At 46.1% G+C, this 18,383-nt stretch overlaps 1 protein-coding gene across 2 annotated transcripts in view; it reads right to left on the minus strand.

Moving 5' to 3' along the window:
• Nucleotides 1-18,383, minus strand: part of masp1 (MBL associated serine protease 1) — a 409,480-nt gene that overhangs the window by 44,198 nt on the left and 346,899 nt on the right. For both annotated transcript variants that reach the window (XM_067994819.1, XM_067994820.1), the window contains exons 12-13: nucleotides 14,692-14,805; nucleotides 11,517-11,711 (exon numbers count right to left, since the gene is read on the minus strand). In XM_067994819.1, the coding sequence (XP_067850920.1) occupies nucleotides 11,517-11,711; nucleotides 14,692-14,805 (309 nt within the window). The remainder of the gene's footprint in view (nucleotides 1-11,516; nucleotides 11,712-14,691; nucleotides 14,806-18,383) is intronic.

Here is an 18,383-nt window from a genome sequence, read left to right on the forward strand (position 1 = left end):
GATTGGGAAGCTTCATTAAAAGGCATGACGGTGGATAGGCAATGGCTAACATTAAAGGAACAAATGCATGAATTGCAACAGTTATACATTCCTTTCTGGTGCAAAAACACAAAAGGAAAAGCGGCCCAACCATGGCTAACAAAAGAAATTAAGGATAGTACTAGATCCAAAGAGGAGTCATATAAAGTTGCCAGAAAAAGTAGCAAGCCTGAGGATTGGGAGCAGTTTAGAATTCAGCAAAAAAGGACCAAGAGATTGATTAAGAGGGGAAGAATAGAGTCTGAGAGTAAACTTGCAAGGAACATAAAAGTGGACTGTAAAAGCTTCTACAAGTATGTAAAAAGATAAAGATTAGTGAAGACAAATGTAGGTCCCTTACAGTCAGAAACGGGAGAATATATAACGGGGAACAGGGAAATGGCAGAGCAATTCAACAAATACTTTGGTTCTGTCTTCACGGAAGAGGACACAAATAACCTCCCAGAAATGCAAGGGAACCAAGGGACTAGTGAGAAGGAGGAATTAAAGGAAATTAGTATTAGTAAAAAAATAGTGCTGGAGAAATTAATGGGACTGAAAGCCGATAAATCCTCAGGGCCTGATAATCTGCATCCCAGAGTACTAAAAGAGGTAGCCATGGAAATAGTGGATGCATTAGTTGTCATCTTCCGAAATTCTATAGATTATGGAACAGTTCCTGCAGATTGGAGGGTGGCAAATGTAACCCCACTGTTTAAAAAAGTGAGAGAGAAAACAGGGAACTACAGACCGGTTAGCCTAACATCAGTAGTAGGAAAATGCTAGAGTCTATTATAAAGGATGTGATAACAGGACACTTAGAAAATATCAACGGAATTAGACAAAGTCAACATGGATTTATGAAAGGGAAATCATGTTTGACAAACCTACTGGAGTTTTTTGAGGATGTAACTGGTAGAATAGATAAGGGAGAACCAGTGGATGTGGTGTATTTGGATTTTCAGAAGGCCTTTGATAAAGTCCCACATAAGAGGATAGTGTGCAAAATTAATGCACATGGGACTGGGGGGAATATACTGGCATGGATTGAAAATTGGTTAACAGACAGGAAACAGAGAGTAGGAATAAATGAGTTTATTTCGGGGTGGCAGGCAGTGATTAGTGGGGTACCGCAGGGATCAGTGCTTGGGCCCCAGCTATTCACAATACATATCAATGATTTGGATGAAGGAACCAAATGTAATATTTCCAAGTTTGCTGACGACACAAAACTAGGTGGGATCGTGAGTTGTGAGGAGGATGCAAAGAGGCTTCAAGGCGATTTAGACAAGTTGAGTGAGTGGGCAAATACATGGCAGATGCAGTATAATGTGGATAAATGTGAAGTTATCCACTTTGGAAGCAAAAACAGAAAGGCAGAGTATTATTTAATGGTGAAAGATTGGGGAATGTTGATGTACAAAGGGACCTGAGTATCCTTGTACACCGGTCACTGAAAGCAAACATGCAGGTGCAGCAAGCAGTTAGGAAGGCAAATGGTATGTTTTTTTTTATTCGTTCAGGGGATGTGGGCGTCGCTGGCGAGGCCGGCATTTATTGCCCATCCCTAATTGCCCTCGAGAAGGTGGTGGTGAGCCGCCTTCTTGAACCGCTGCAGTCCGTGTGGTGACGGTTCTCCCACAGTGCTGTTAGGAAGGGAGTTCCAGGATTTTGACCCAGTGACGATGAAGGAACAGCGATATATTTCCAAGTCAGGATGGTGTGTGACTTGGAGGGGAACGTGCAGGTGGTGTTGTTCCCATGTGCCTGCTGCCCTTGTCCTTCTAGAGGTCGCGGGTTTGGGAGGTGCTGTCGAAGAAGCCTTGGCGAGTTGCTGCAGTGCATCCTGTGGATGGTACACACTGCAGCCACTGTGCGCCTGTGGTGAAGGAAGTGAAGGTTTAGGGTGGTGGATGGGGTGCCAATCAAGTGGGCTGCTTTATCCTGGATGGTGTCGAGCCTCTTGAGTGTTGTTGGAGCTGCACTCATCCAGGCAAGTGGAGAGTATTCCATCACACTCCTGACTTCTGCCTTGTAGATGTTGGAAAGGCTTTGTGGAGTCAGGAGGTGAGTCACTTATTGCAGAATACCCAGCCTCTGACCTGCTCATGTAGCCACAGTATTTATATGGCTGGTCCAGTTAAGTTTCTGGTCAATGGTGACCCCCAGGATGTTGATGGTGGGGGATTCGGCAATGTTAATGCAGTTGAATGTCAAGGGGAGGTGGTTAGACTCTCTCTTGTTGGAGATGGTCATTGCCTGGCACTTGTCTGGCGCGAATGTTACTTGCCACTTATCAGCCCAAGCCTGGATGTTGTCCAGGTCTTGCTGCATGTGGGCACGGACTGCTTCATTATTTGAGGGGTTACGAATGGAACTGAACACTGTGCAATCATCAGCGAACATCCCCATTTCTGACCTTATGATGGAGGGAAGGTCATTGATGAAGCAGCTGAAGATGGTTGGGCCTAGGACACTGCCCTGAGGAACTCCTGCAGCAATGCCCTGGGGCTGAGATGATTGGCCTCCAACAACCACTACCATCTTCCTTTGTGCTGGGTATGACTCCAGCCACTGGAGAGTTTTCCCCCTGATTCCCATTGACTTCAATTTTACTAGGGCTCCTTGGTGCCACACTCGGTCAAATGCTGCCTTGATGTCAAGGGCAGTCACTCTCACCTCACCTCTGGAATTCAGCTCTTTTGTCCATGTTTGGACCAAGGCTGTAATGAGGTCTGGAGTCGAGTGGTCCTGGCGGAACCCAAACTGAGCATCGGTGAGCAGGTTATTGGTGAGTAAGTGCCGCTTGATAGCACTGTCGACGACACCTTCCATCACTTTGCTGATGATTGAGAGTAGACTGATGGGGCGGTAATTGGCCGGATTGGATTTGTCCTGCTTTTTGTGGAGAGGACATACCTGGGCAATTTTCCACATTGTCGGGTAGATGCCAGTGTTGTAGCTGTACTGGAACATCTTGGCTAGAGGCGCAGCTAGTTCTGGAGCACAAGTCTTCAGCACTACAGCTGGGATGTTGTCGGGGCCCATAACCTTTGCTGTATCCAGTACACTCAGCCATTTCTTGATATCACATGGAGTGAATCGAATTGGCTGGAGACTGGCTTCTGTGATGGTGGGGATATCGGGAGGAGGCCGAGAGAGAATCATAGAATCATAGAAGTTTACAACATGGAAACAGGCCCTTCGGCCCAACATGTCCATGTCGCCCAGTTTATACCACTAAGCTAGTCCCAATTGCCTGCACTTGGCCCATATCCCTCTATACCCATCTTACCACCCTTTGAGTGAAAAAATTGCCCCTCTGGACCCTTTTGTATCTCTCCCCTCTCACCTTAAATCTATGTCCCCTCGTTATAGACTCCCCTACCTTTGGGAAAAGATTTTGACTATCTACCTTATCTATGCCCCTCATTATTTTATAGATTTCTATAAGATCACCCCTAAACCTCCTACTCTCCAGGGAATGGATTCAGAGATGGATCATCCACTCGGCACTTCTGGCTGAAGATGTTTGCAAACGCTTCAGCCTTGTCATTTGCACTCACGTGCTGGTCTCTGCCATCATTGAGGATGTGGATGTTTGCAGAGCCTCCTCCTCCCGTTAGTTGTTTAATTGTCCACCACCATTCACGACTGGATGTTGGCCTTTATTGCAAGAGGATTTGAGTACAGGAGCAAGGATGTCTTACTGCAGTTATACAGGGCCTTGGTGAGACCACACCTGGAGTATTGTGTGCAGTTTTGGTCTCCTTAACTAAGAAAGGATATACTTGCCATAGAGGGAGTGCAGTGAAGGTTCACCAGACTGATTCCTGGGATGGCAGGACTGTCATATGAGGAGAGATTGGGTCGACTCGGCCTGTATTCACTCGAGTTTAGAAGAATGAGAGGGGATCTCATTGAAACGTATAAAATTCTGACAGGGCTAGACAGAATGGAAGCAGGGAGGATGTTTCCCCTGGCTGGGGGGTCCAGAACGAGGGGTCACAGTCTCAGGACATGGGGTAGGACATTTAGGACTGAGATGAGGAGAAATTTCTTCACTCAGAGGGTGGTGAACCTATGGAATTCTCTACCACAGAAGGCTGTGGAGGCCAAGTCACTGAATATATTTAAGAAGGAGCTAGATAGATTTCTTGACACAAAAGGCATCAAGGAGAGAGCGGGAATATGGTATTGAGATAGAGGATCAGCCATGATCATATTGAATGGCGGAGCAGGCTAGAAGGGCCGAATGGCCTACTCCTGCTCCTATTTTCTTTGTTTCTATGTTTCCATATGCTCCGACTGTAGTCATGCGTCTACTGTATGGTTCCTAATTGAAGGCCTTTTGAAAATCCAAATATATTACATTTACTGCATTACCCTTGTCTACTCTTTCTGTTACTTCAAGAATTCAATAAGATTGGTCAAGCATGGCCTTCCCTTCTGAAATCCGTGCTGACTATTCTTTATTATATTTTTGGTTTCTAGATGTTTTTCTATTACATCTTTGAATAAAAATTCCATTATCTTTCCGACCACTGATGTTAAGCTAATTGGTCTATAGTTCCCTGGATTGGTTCCATCTCCCTTTTTAAATGTAAGAATCACATGGGTTGTCCGCCAGTCCTCTGACACTATTCACTTTTCGAATGAATTTTTATATATATGTAATAGTGCCTCTGCTATCTCCTCCCTAACTTCTTTTAATATGCATGGACGCAATCCATCCACATCAAGGGTTTTATTCTCTCTAAATTTTTTCCTTCAAGTACTTATCCAGTTCCCTTTTGAAGGCCATGATTGAATCTGCCTCCACGACCCCCTCGGGCAGTGCATTCCAGATCATAACCACTCGCTGTGTAAAAAGGTTTTTCCTCATGTTGCCTTTAGTTCTTTTGCCAATCACCTTAAATCTTTGTCCTCTGGTTCTCGACCCTTCCGCCAATGGGAAGTTTCTCTTTATTTACTTTATCTAAACCGTTCATGATTTTGAATACCTCTATCAAATCTCCTCTTAACCTTCTCTGCTCCAAGGAGAACAACCCCAGCTTCTCCAGTCGATCTGATTGAATGGCGGAGCAGACTCGAGGGGCCATATGGCCTAGTCCTGCTCCTATTTGTTATGTTCTTATGACCGTATCCATGTTAGGAAGTCCCTCATCCCAGGAACCATTCCAGTAAATCTCTTCTGCACCCTCTCGAAGACCTTCACAGCCTTCCTAAAGTGCGGTGCCCAGAAGTGGTCACAATGGTCCAGCTGTGGCCGAACCAGTGTTTTATAAAGATTCAACATTTTTCTTTTTATTCGTTCATGGGATGTGGGCGTCGTTGGCAAGGCTGGCATTTATTGCCCATCCCTAATTGCCCTTGAGAAGGTGGTGGTGAGCCGCCTTCTTGAACCGCTGCAGTCCGTGTGGTGAAGGTTCTCCCTCAGTGCTGTTAGGTAGGGAGTTCCATGATTTTGACCCAGCGACGATGAAGGAACGGTGATATATTTCCAAGTCGTGATGGTGTGTGACTTGGAGGGGAACGTGCAGGTGGTGTTGTTCCCATGTGCCTGCTGCCCTTGTCCTTCTAGGTGGTAGAGGTCGTGGGTTTGGGAGGTGCTGTCGAAGAAGCCTTGGCGAGTTGCTGCAGAGCATCCTGTGGATGGTACACACTGCAGCCACGGTGTGCCGGTGGTGAAGGGAGTGAATGTTTAGGGTGATGGATGAGGTGCCAATCAAGCGGGCTGCTTTGTCCTGGATGGTGTCGAGCTTCTTGAGTGTTGTTGGAGCTGCACTTAAGTGGAGAGTATTCCATCACACTCCTGACTTGTGCCTTGTAGATGGTGGAAAGGCTTTGGGGAGTCAGGAGGTGAGTCACTCGCAGCAGAATACCCAGCCTCTGATCTCCTCTCGTAGCCACAGTATTTATGTGGCTAGTCCAGTTAAGTTTCTGGTCAATGGTGACCCCCAGGATGTTGATGGTGGGGGATTCGGCGATGGTAATGCTGTTGAATGTCAAGGGGAGGTGGTTAGACTCTCTCTTGTTGGAGATGGTCATTGCCTGGCACTTGTCTGGCGCAAATGTTACTTGCTACTTATCAGCCCAATCCTTGATGTTGTCCAGGTCTTGCTGCATGCGGGTACGGACTGCTTCATTATCTGAGGGGTTGCGGATGGAACTGAACACTGTGCAATCATCAGCGAACATCCCCATTTCTGACCTTATGATGTAGGGAAGGTAATTGATGAAGCAGCTGAAGATGGTTGGGCCTAGGACACTGCCCTGAGGAACTCCTGCAGCAATGCCCTGGGGCTGAGATGATTGGCCTCCAACAACCACTACCATCTTCCTTTGTGCTAGGTATGACTCCAGCCACTGGAGAGTTTTCCCCCTGATTCCCATTGACTTCAATTTTACTAGGGCTCCTTGGTGCCACACTCGGTCAAATGCTGCCTTGATGTCAAGGGCAGTTACTCTCACCTCACCTCTGGAATTCAGCTCTTTTGTCCATGTTTGGACCAAGGCTGTAATGAGGTCTGAAGCCGAGTGGTCCTGGCGGAACCCAAACTGAGCATCGGTGAGCAGGTTATTGGTGAGTAAGTGCCGCTTGATAGCACTGTCGACGACACCTTCCATCACTTTGCTGATGATTGAGAGTAGACTGATGGGGCGGTAATTGGCCGGATTGGATTTGTCCTGCTTTTTGTGGAGAGGACATACCTGGGCAATTTTCCACATTGTCGGATAGATGCCAGTGTTGTAGCTGTACTGGAACAGTTTGGCTGGAGGCGCAGCTAGTTCTGGAGCACAAGTCTTCAGCACTACAGCCAGGATGTTGTGGGGGCCCATAGCCTTTGCTGTATCCAGTGCTGTATCTAAAAGCTTTCCCACCACTGAGGTTAAACTGACTGGCCTGTAGTTGCTGGGTTTATCCTCACACCCTTTTTTGAACAAAGGTGTAACATTTGCAATTCTCCAGTCCACTGGAGCCCCTCCATGTCTAAGGATGTTTGGAAGATTATGGCCAGCACCTCTGCAATTTCCACCCTTACTTCCCTCAGTAACCTAGGATGTATCCCATCCGGACCGGGTGACTGATCTACTTTAAGTACAGCCAGCCTTTCTAATACCTCCTCTTGATCAATTGTTAACCTATCCAGTATCTCAAATACCTCCTATTTTACTGTGACTTTGGCAGCAACTTCATCCTTGGTAAAGACAGATGCAAAGTATTCATTTAGTACCTCAGCCATGCCCTTTGCCTCCATGCGTAGATCTTTTTGGTCTCTAATCGGCCCCACCCCTCCTCTTACTGCCCGTTTACTGCTTACATGCGTATCGAAGACTTTTGGATTCCCTTTTATGTTGGCCGCCAGTCTATTCTCATACTCTCTCTTTGCCCCTCTTATTTCCTTTTTCACTTCCCCTCTGTACTTTCCATATTCTACCTGGTTCTCACTTGTATTATCAACCTAACATCTGTCAGATGCCCTCTTTTTCTGCTTCATCTTACTATCTCTTTCATCATCCAGGTAGCTCCGGCTTTAGTTGCCCTACCTTTCTCCCTCGAGGGAATGTACCTAGACTGGTAGAAGTTTGGAACTCTCTTCCGCAAACGGCAATTGATACTAGCTCAATTGCTAAATTTAAATCTGAGATAGATAGCTCTTTGGCAACCAAAGGTATTAAGGGATATGGGCCAAAGGCAGGTATATGGAGTTAGATCACAGATCAGCCATGATCTTATCAAATGGCGGAGCAGGCACGAGGGGCTGAATGGCCTACTCCTGTTCCTATGTTCCTATGTACCCGAACCATCTCCTCTTTAAAGGCTGCCCATTGTTCGATTACAGTTTTGCCTGCCAATCTTTGATTCCAATTTACCCAGGCCAGATCCATTCTCAAACCATTGAAATTGGCCCTCCTCCAATTAAGTATTTTTGTTTATTTAATCAGTAGTTTATTTCTAGGACTAATGAAATCATTTGAGATCTAGATTATATTTAGTAAATGGATTTAGCTTGATTTCAAAATAATTAGTAACTAGTCTTTTTAATTTTATGCATTTTTTATTTAAGTTTTAAAAGTTGATAGTTTGGAATAGAATCATTGAATCATGGAAAGGTTACAACATGGAAGGAGGCCATTCGGCCCATCGAGTCCGCGCCGGCTCTGTGCAAGAGCAATCCAGCTGGTCCTATTCCCCCATCTTTCCTGCACCCTCTCGAAGGCCTTCCCATCCTTCCTAAAGTGCGGTGCCCAGAACTGGACACAATACTCCAGTTGTAGTTGAACCAGTGTTTTATAAAAGTTCATCATGATTTCCTTGCTTTTGTACTCTGTGCCTCTATTTATAAAGCCCAGGATCCTGTATGCTTTTTTAACCGCGTTCTCAACCTGCTCTGCCACCTTCAACGATTTGTGCACATATACCCCCCTCTGTTCCTGTACCCCTTTTTGAGTTGTACCCTTTAGTTTATATTGCCCGTCCTCGTTCCTCCTACCAAAATGTATCACTTTGCACTTCTCTGTGTTAAATTTCATCTGCCACGTGTCCGCCCATTCCACCAGCCTGTCTATATCCTCTTGAAGTCTATCACTATCCTCCTCACTGTTCACTACACTTCCAAGTTTTGTGTCTTCTGCAAATTTTGAAATTGTGCCCTTTACATATATCAAGAAAAGCAGTGGTCCTAGTACAGACCCCTGGGGAACACCACTGTACACCTCCCTCCAGTCCGAAAAATAAACGTTCACCACTACTCTCTGTTTCCTGTCACTTAGCCAATTTTGTATCCATGCTGCCACTGCCCCTTTTATTCCATGAGCTTCAATATTGATGACAAGCCTATTATGTGGCACTTTATCAAATGCCTTTTGAAAGTCCATATACACCACATCAACCGCATTGCCCTCATCGACCCTCTGTGTTAGCTCATCAAAAACCTCAATCAGGTTAATTAAATACAATTTGCCTTTAACTAATCAATCCACACTTGTCTAAGTGACTATTAATTTTGTCCCAGATTATCATTTCTAAAAGTTTCCCCAATACTGAGGTTAAACTGACTGGCCTATAGTTACTGGGTTTATCTTTGCACCCTTTTTTGAACCAGGGTGTAACATTTGCAATTCTCCAGTCCTCTGACACCACCCCCCGTATCTAAGGATGTTTGGAAGATTATGGCCAGTACCTCCGCAATTTCCACCCTTACTTCCCTCAGCAGCCTAGGATGCATCCCATCCGGACCGGGTGACTTATCTACTTTAAGTACAGCCAGCCTTTCTAGTACCTCCTCTTTATCAAATTTTAGCCCATCCAGTATCTTAACTACCTCCTCTTTTACTGAGACTCTGGCAGCATCTTCTTCCTTGGAAAAGGCAGATGCAAAGTACTCACTTAGTACCTCAGCCATCTCCTCTGCCTCCATGCTTAGGTCTCCTTTTTGGTCCCTAATCGGTCCCACCCCTCCTCTTACTGCCCGTTTACTGTTTACATGCCTGCAGAAGACTTTTGGATTCCCTTTTATGTTGGCCGCCAGTCTATTCTCATACTCTCTCTTTGCCCCTCTTATTTCCTTTTTCACTTCCCCTCTGAACTTTCTATATTCTGCCTGGTTCTCACTTGTGTTATCAGCCTGACATCTGTCATATGCCCCTTTTTCTGCTTCATCTTACTCTGTATATTTTATCGTCATCCAGGGAGCTCTGGCTTTAGTTGCCCTCCTTTCCCCCTCGTGGGAATGTACCCAGACTGTACCCGAACCATCTCCTCTTTAAAGGCCGCCCATAGTTCAATTACAGTTTTGCCTGCCAATCTTTGATTCCAATTTACCCGGGCCAGATCCGTTCTCAACCCACTGAAATTGGCCCTCCTCCAATTAAGTATTTTTACTCTTTTGCTCCTTGTCCTTTTCCATAACTAATCTAAACCTTACGATATTATGATCACTGTTCCCTAAATGTTCCCCCATTGACACTTGCTCCATTTGACCCACCTCATTCCCCAGAACCAGATCCAGCAATGCCTCCTTCCTCGTTGGGCCGGCAACACACTGATCAAGAAAGTTCTCCTGAACACACTTCAGAAATTCCTCCCCCTTTCTGTCCTTTACACTATTACTACCCCAGTCTATATTAGGATAGTTGAAGTCCCCCATTATCACTACTCTATAGTTCTTGCACCTCTCTGTAATTTCCCTGCAAATTTGCTCCTCTATCTCCTTCCCACTAGTTGGTGGCCTATAGAATACACCCAGTAGTGTAATGGCACCTCTATTGTTTCTTAACCCTAACCAAATAGATTCTGACCTTTGGTTTAAATCACTTTGCACCTCCTTCCCTCTAATTCCCACACTCACCAAATTCCCAGTTGAAAGCCCTCACTCTGTTAGCAATTCACTCCATTAGAGGTTCACTCTCTGTTTTTACCAATCTCTGTGCTCAAGCTCAAATATAACTGAGTAACTTGCTGGGCCTTTTCAGAGGGCATTTACCTGATCTGGGCCTATACGTGACATATAGGCCCAGACCGGGTAAGGACGGCAGTTTCCTTCCCCAAAGGGACATTAGTGAACCAGCTGGGTTTTTATGACAATTCAACAGCTTCATGGTCACTTTTACAGATACCAGCTATTTGATTCCAGATATTCCCCCTTATTCTCCATTTAAGGGGGATTTTAACACCCCTGCTACTGATACCTTTGGTTTACATCCAACTACATAGAAATTACAAGAGGGAAATAAGCCATTCGGCCCAACCAGTCCATGCTGGTGTTTATCCTAATCCCATGTGCCTGTTCCCATATCCCTTTATCTCCCTTTCCTTCGCCCACCTATCTAACCTATTCTTAAATACTGACAAGTTCTCTGCCTGAATCATTAATCTGTTTTAATCTTGTGCACTTAATCTTATATCTATATACAAACCCCCTTGTTCCAGACCCCTCAACCACAGGAAACACTATTTCTATCCACCCTTTCCCATTCCTTCATAAGTCCAAACCGCTCCATCAAATTGCCCTACGATTCCCTGAAAACAGACACAATTGTATCCCCCCCATTCCATTCCTTGCTGACCGATGGATTAGACTGACAAGTTATAAAAATCTAAATCTATCACATAAATCCATACTCCAGCAACCCTCTGTGTACAGAAATTTCTCCTAACTTCTCACTCCACTGCCTTAGTGACAATTTTAAATTGATGATCCTTTGTCATTAACTCCCCAGAGATAATAATGGCAGGAACATTGCTGGTTCACTGACCATATCTGGGCCAGGAGCCTTGTCTAAAATCCAACCTGCAGAAGGTCACTGGTGTAATCCCCTAGCCCTGCTGAGTTCGATGAAACAGAATCAGAGCCCTAAGTTAGCCTGGGTTCACCTCCTGATTACTGTCATGACCCCTGTTGGAAGGTATAAAAGTAGGAATTGGGCAAAGAGGGAATGGACTTTGTCTGTAATGGCTCCATGGTTTTATTTACGAGATATTCCCAATGTACCTGTGTGTAATGTCGATGTCGGATCCTCTGGGAGGCAGATTGGCATCACATGGTCAGTTATTTTCACTTTACTCGGGAGCTCCATCAACGCAATATCAAATTCAAAGGTTGAGCCATTATAACTGGGATGAGTGATGATGTTCTTGGCGTGGAAGGGCTGTTCTGTTACTTCTTTTATCAATGTTTTCTGCCTCCCTAAAAAACAGAGGCCGCGAGGTGATAGACAGGATAACTAAAATACACAAAACTCACTGTTCCCAGTCTGAATAAATCAAATAACTTCCAATGTCTCTTATTTGAACAAATTCCTGGAACATTTAATGTCCATCACTGATCAGAATGGATCTGCAAACCATATAAGAATTTTAAAGGTATGTCCTTCTTATTTTACTATTGTGGTTAAAACTGGCTAATGTCGAGTGACACCTGCTGGGAAGTGGGAAAGTGATGTGTGACAGAGTGAGAGAGTGAGCGTGTGAGAGAGTGAGCGTGAGAGAGTGAGTGTGTGAGAGAGTGAGTGTGTGAGAGAGTGAGCGTGTGAGAGAGTGAGAAAGTGAGAAGGTGAGAGTGAGAAAGTGAGAGAGTGAGCGCGTGAGAGAGTGAGCATGTGAGAGAGTGAGAAAGTGAGAGAGTGAGCACGTGAGAGAGTGAGCACGTGAGAGAGTGAGCACGTGAGAGAGTGTGTGTGAGAGAGAGTGAGCATGTGAGAGAGTGAGCGCATGAGAGAGTGAGCATGTGAGAGAGTGAGAAAGTGAGAAGGTGAGAGTGAGAAAGTGAGAGAGTGAGCGTGTGAGAGAGTGAGAAAGTGAGAAGGTGAGAGTGAGCGCGTGAGAGAGTGTGTGTGAGAGAGTGAGTGTGTGAGAGAGTGAGAAAGTGAGAAGGTGAGAGTGAGAAAGTGAGAGAGTGAGAGAGTGAGCACGTGAGAGAGTGAGCGCGTGAGAGAGTGTGTGTGAGAGAGTGAGTGTGTGAGAGAGTGAGTGTGTGAGAGAGTGAGTGTGAGAGAGTGAGTGTGTGAGAGAGTGAGTGTGTGAGAGGGTGAGCGCGTGAGAGAGTGAGTGTGTGAGAGTGAGTGTGTGAGAGAGTGAGAAAGTGAGAGGGTGAGCGCGTGAGAGAGTGAGCGTGTGAGAGAGTGAGTGTGTGAGAGAGTGAGTGTGTGAGAGAGTGAGTGTGTGAGAGGGTGAGCGCGTGAGAGAGTGAGAAAGTGAGAAGGTGAGAGTGAGAAAGTGAGAGAGTGAGAAAGTGAGAGAGTGAGCGCGTGAGAGGGTGAGCGTGTGAGAGAGTGAGTGTGAGAGAGTGTGTGTGAGAGAGTGAGTGTGTGAGAGAGTGAGTGTGTGAGAGAGTGAGTGTGTGAGAGAGTGAGTGTGTGAGAGGGTGAGCGCGTGAGAGAGTGAGAAAGTGAGAAGGTGAGAGTGAGAAAGTGAGAGAGTGAGAAAGTGAGAGAGTGAGCGCGTGAGAGGGTGAGCGTGTGAGAGAGTGAGTGTGAGAGAGTGTGTGTGAGAGAGTGAGTGTGTGTGAGAGTGAGTGTGTGAGAGAGTGAGTGTGTGAGAGAGTGAGTGTGTGAGAGGGTGAGCGCGTGAGAGTGAGCATGTGAGAGAGTGAGAAAGTGAGAGGGTGAGCGCGTGTGAGAGTGTGTGTGAGAGAGTGAGTGTGTGAGAGAGTGAGTGTGTGAGAGAGTGAGCAGGAGAGTGGGATTAGACTGGGTGGGATATTAAAGGGTATAGGGATTGAGGGGGAGAGTGGGATTAGACTGGGTGGGATATTAAAGGGTACGGGGAGTGAGGGGGAGAGTGGGATTAGACTGGGTGGGATATTAAACGGTTGTTTTTCGGACTGGAGGGAGGTGTACAGTGGTGTTCCCCAGGAGTTGATTCTGGGACCACTGCTTTTCTTAATATATATTAAGGACTTGGACTTGGATGTACAGGGCACATTTTCAAATTTGCAGATGACACGAGACTTGGAAGGGTAGTGTACAGTGCAGAGGATAGTGATAGACTTCAAGAGGATATAGACAGGCTGGTGGCATGGGCGGAAACGTGGCAGATGAAATTTAACCCAGATAAATGTGAAGTGATACATTTCGGTAGCAACGAGGAGAGGCAATATAAACTAGAGGGCAAAATTCTAAAAGGGGTACAGGAACAGAGAGATCTGGGGGTATTTGTGCACAAATCGTTGAAGGTGGCAGGGCAGGTTGAGAAAGCGGTTAAAAAAGCAGATGAGCCCTGGGCTTTATAAATAGAGGCATAGAGTACAAAAGTAAGGAAGTCATGATGAACCTTTATAAAACACTGGTTCGACCACAACTGGAGTATTGTGTCCAGTTCTGGGCACTGCATTTTAGTAAAGATGTGAAGGCCTTAGAGAGGGTGCAGAAGAGATTTACTAGAATGATTCCAGGGATGAGGGACTTTAGTTATGTGGATAGACTGGAGAAGCTGGGGTTGTTCTCCTTGGAACAGAGAAGGTTGAGAGGAGATTTGATCGAGGTGTTCAAAATCAAAAAGGGTCGAAAGAGAAACTGTTCCCATTGGTGGAAGGGTCAAGAACCCGAGGGCACAGATTTAAGGTGATTGGCAAAAAGGTGACATGAGGAAAAACTTTTTCACACAGCGAGTGGTTAGGATCTGGAATGCACTGCCCGAGGGGGTGGTGGAGGCAGATTCAATCATGGCCTTTAAAAGGGAACTGGATAAGTACTTGAAAGTAAAAAATGTTCAGGGCTACGGGGATAGGGCAGTGGAATGGGATTGGCTGGATTGCTCTTGCACGGAGCCGGCGTGGACTAGATGGGCTGAATGGCCTCCTTCCATGCTGTAATCTTTCTATGATTCTATTAAAGGGTATGGGGAGTGAGGGGGAGAGTGGGATTAGACTGGGTGGGATATTAAAGGGTCTAGGGATTGAGGGGAGAGTGGGATTACACTGGGTCACTTTGAGAAAAACACGGATGAGGTGACTGTGGTGGGTGTGGGAGGGTAAGGGCTGAGCTCTGTGTACAGACATTTCCCGCAGGGCACTGCAGCAGGAACCCTGGCTGGTTTCCCCCCACCTCTAACTCTGATCAATGACTGGGACGTTTACGCTCCATGTACTGTCCTTGGGTCCAGTCAGGGTTGGATGTGCAGAATTCCCTAGTACATTGCATTATGGCTCACGGCATCAAAATACCAACCTAAAATAACTTTAAATGACGTGGTGTTAATTAGATCAGTATTGCTGAGGTTGGGATTGTCTGCATCGTACGGAGGGTGAAGGCAGTGGGCCGCAGTTATGATCCATTTCTCTCCTGCAGCACAAGCAAAAGCAGGAGGTTTAGTTGTAATAATTGCAATGAATTGTTTTGGTTTCCTGTTACAGCACAAACTACAAACTCCCTCCTCCTGGGTCCCATCACCAGAGGGTGAAGAACTGGTCAACAAAACTGCTCTTTCACTGGGATGTCATCTTCAGGGACGAGGAACAGCTGGACATATTCAAAGAGAAACGAGTGCTCCAATAACCCTCAAGCTGCCCCCTGATAGACGGGTGTCTCCTACTGACATTATAACAGCATACAAGGAATGAAATATCAGCACATTAAACGTTCGGACAAACGCTTTGCCGATCAGGAGTTCTACCTTTTCAGTAAGCTGTGGCTCAGTGGGTAAGCTCTCTCTCACCTCTGAGTCAGAAGGTTGTGGGTTCAAGTCCCACTCCAGGGACTGTAAAACATAATCCAGGCTGACACTCCAATGCAGTACTGAGGGAGTGCTGCACTGTCGGAGGTGCCGTCTTTCGGATGAGACGTTAAATCGAGGCCCCGTCTGCCCTCTCAGGTGGACATAAAAGGATCTTACGGCACTCTTCTTCTTCTGAAGAAGAAGAGCAGGGGAGTTCTCCCCGGTGTCCAGAGCCAATATCTATCCCTCAATCAACAGCACTAAAAACAGATTATCTGGTCACTTATCTCATCACTGCTTGTGGGACCTTGCTGTGCGCAAATTGGCTGTGGTGATGGGGTTTCTTGCATTTCACCAAAAAAGAAATCAACAACTCATGATTCTCTAATCTTTCCTCATTGCTTACCCCTATTACACTTGGGATCAGTCTTGTTCTCCTTCTCGCACATTTTTTATTTGTGGTTGGTGTGGCGGCCAAATTGGAAAACAGAACTACATTCGGACAGACTAATAAAGTATTTGGTTCTCCACTCACCTACCAGGAAATAGGTTGTACGAAGGTATGAAGGGAAATGGGCCAAAGGTGGGTATATGGAGTTAGATCACAGATCAGCCATGATCTGATCAAATGGCGGAGCAGGCACGAGGGGCTGAATGGCCTACTCCTGTTCCTATGTTCCTATGTTCCTATGTACCTGGGGCGGTACATGATCCACCTGGGACAGTAACTGATCTACCTGGGACAGTAATTGATCCACCTGGGGCAGTAACTGATCCACCTGGGACAGTAACTGATCCACCTGGGACAGGAATTGATCCACCTGGGACAGTAATTGATCGACCTGCGTCAGTAATTGATCCACCTGGGACAGTAACTGATGTACCTGGGACAGTAACTGATGTACCTGGGACAGTAACTGATCTACCTGGTCAGTAATTGATCCACCTGGGACAGTAACTGATGTACCTGGGACAGTAACTGATGTACTTGGGACAGTAACTGATCTACCTGGGTCAGTAATTGATCCACCTGGGACAGTAACTGATCTACCTGGGACAGTAATTGATCTACCTGGGACAGTAACTGATCTACCTGGGACAGTAATTGATCCACCTGGGACAGTAACTGATCCGCCTGGGACAGTAACTGATCCGCCTGGGACAGTAACTGATCTACCTGGGACAGTAATTGATCCACCTGGGAGAGTAACTGATCTACCTGGGTCAGTAATTGATCCACCTGGGACAGTAACTGATCTACCTGGGACAGTAATTGATCTACCTGCGTCAGTAATTGATCCACCTGGGACAGTAACTGATGTACCTGGGACAGTAACTGATGTACCTGGGACAGTAACTGATCTACCTGGGTCAGTAATTGATCCACCTGGGACAGTAACTGATCTACCTGGGACAGTAATTGATCCACCTGGGACAGTAACTGATCTACTTTGGACAGTAATTAATCCACCTGGGACAGTAACTGATCCAACTGGGACAGTAACTGATCCACCTGGGACAGTAACTGATCTACAAGGGACAGTAATTGATCCACCTGGGACAGTAACTGATCTACCTGGGACAGTATCTGATGTACCTGGGACAGTAATTGATCCACCGGGGACAGTAATTGATCTACCTGGGACAGTAACTGATGTACCTGGGACAGTAATTGATGTACCTGGGACAGTAACTGATGTACCTGGGACAGTAATTGATCCACCTGGGACAGTAATTGATGTACCTGGGACAGTAATTGATCCACCTGGGACAGTAATTGATCGACCTGGGACAGTAACTGATCCACTTGGGACAGTAACTGATCCACCTGGGATAGTAACTGATCCACCTGGGATAGTAACTGATCCACCTGGGACAGTAATTGATCCACCTGGGACAGTAACTGATCCACATGGGGCAGTAATTGATCCACCTGGGACAGTAATTAGTCTACCAGGGGCAGTAACTGATCCACTTGGGACAGTAACTGATCTACCTGGGACAGGAATTGATCCACCTGGGACAGTAATTGATCTACCTGGGACAGTAATTGATCCACCTGGGACAGTAACTGATCTACCTGGGACAGTAATTGATCCACCTGGGACAGTAACTGATCTACCTGGGACAGTAATTGATCCACCTGGGACAGTAACTGATCTACCTGGGACAGTAATTGATCCACCTGGGACAGTAACTGATCTACCTGGGACAGTAATTGATCTACTTTGGACAGTAATTAATCCACCTGGGACAGTAACTGATCTACCTGGGTCAGTAATTGATCCACCTCGGACAGTAACTGATCTACCTGGGACAGTAATTGATCCACCTGGGACAGTAACTGATCTACCTGGGACAGTAATTGATCCACCTGGGACAGTAACTGATCAACCTGGGACAGTAATTGATCTACTTTGGACAGTAATTAATCCACCTGGGACAGTAACTGATCCAACTGGGACAGTAATTGATCCACCTGGGACACTAATTAATCTACCAGGGGCAGTAACTGATCCACTTGGGACAGTAATTGATCTACCTGGGTCAGTAATTGATCCACCTGGGACAGTAACTGATCTACCTGGGACAGTAATTGATCCACCTGGGACAGTAACTGATGTACCTGGGACAGTAATTGCTCTACCTGGGTCAGTAATTGATCCACCTGGGACAGTAACTGATCTACCTGGGACAGTAATTGATCCACCTGGGACAGTAACTGATCTACCTGGGACAGTAATTGATCCACCTGGGACAGTAACTGATCTACCTGGGACAGTAACTGATGTACCTGGGACAGTAATTGATCCACCTGGGACAGTAACTGATCTACCTGGGACAGTAATTGATCCACCTGGGACACTAACTGATCTACCTGGGACAGTAACTAATGTACCTGGGACAGTAATTGATCTACCGGGTCAATAATTGATCCACCTGGGACAGTAACTGATCTACCTGGGACAGTAATTGATCCACCTGGGACAGTAAGTGATCTACCTGGGACAGTAATTGATCTCCCTGGGACAGTAACTGATCTACCTGAGACAGTAATTGATCCACCTGGGACAGTAACTGATCCACCTGGGACAGTAACTGATGTATCTGGGACAGTAATTGATCTACCTGGGACAGTAACTGATGTACCTGGGACAGATATTGATCCACCTGGGACAGTAATTGATCCACCTGGGACAGTAAC

This window comes from Heptranchias perlo, chromosome 13 (assembly GCF_035084215.1).
Source record: "Heptranchias perlo isolate sHepPer1 chromosome 13, sHepPer1.hap1, whole genome shotgun sequence".
Lineage (NCBI taxonomy): Eukaryota > Metazoa > Chordata > Chondrichthyes > Hexanchiformes > Hexanchidae > Heptranchias > Heptranchias perlo.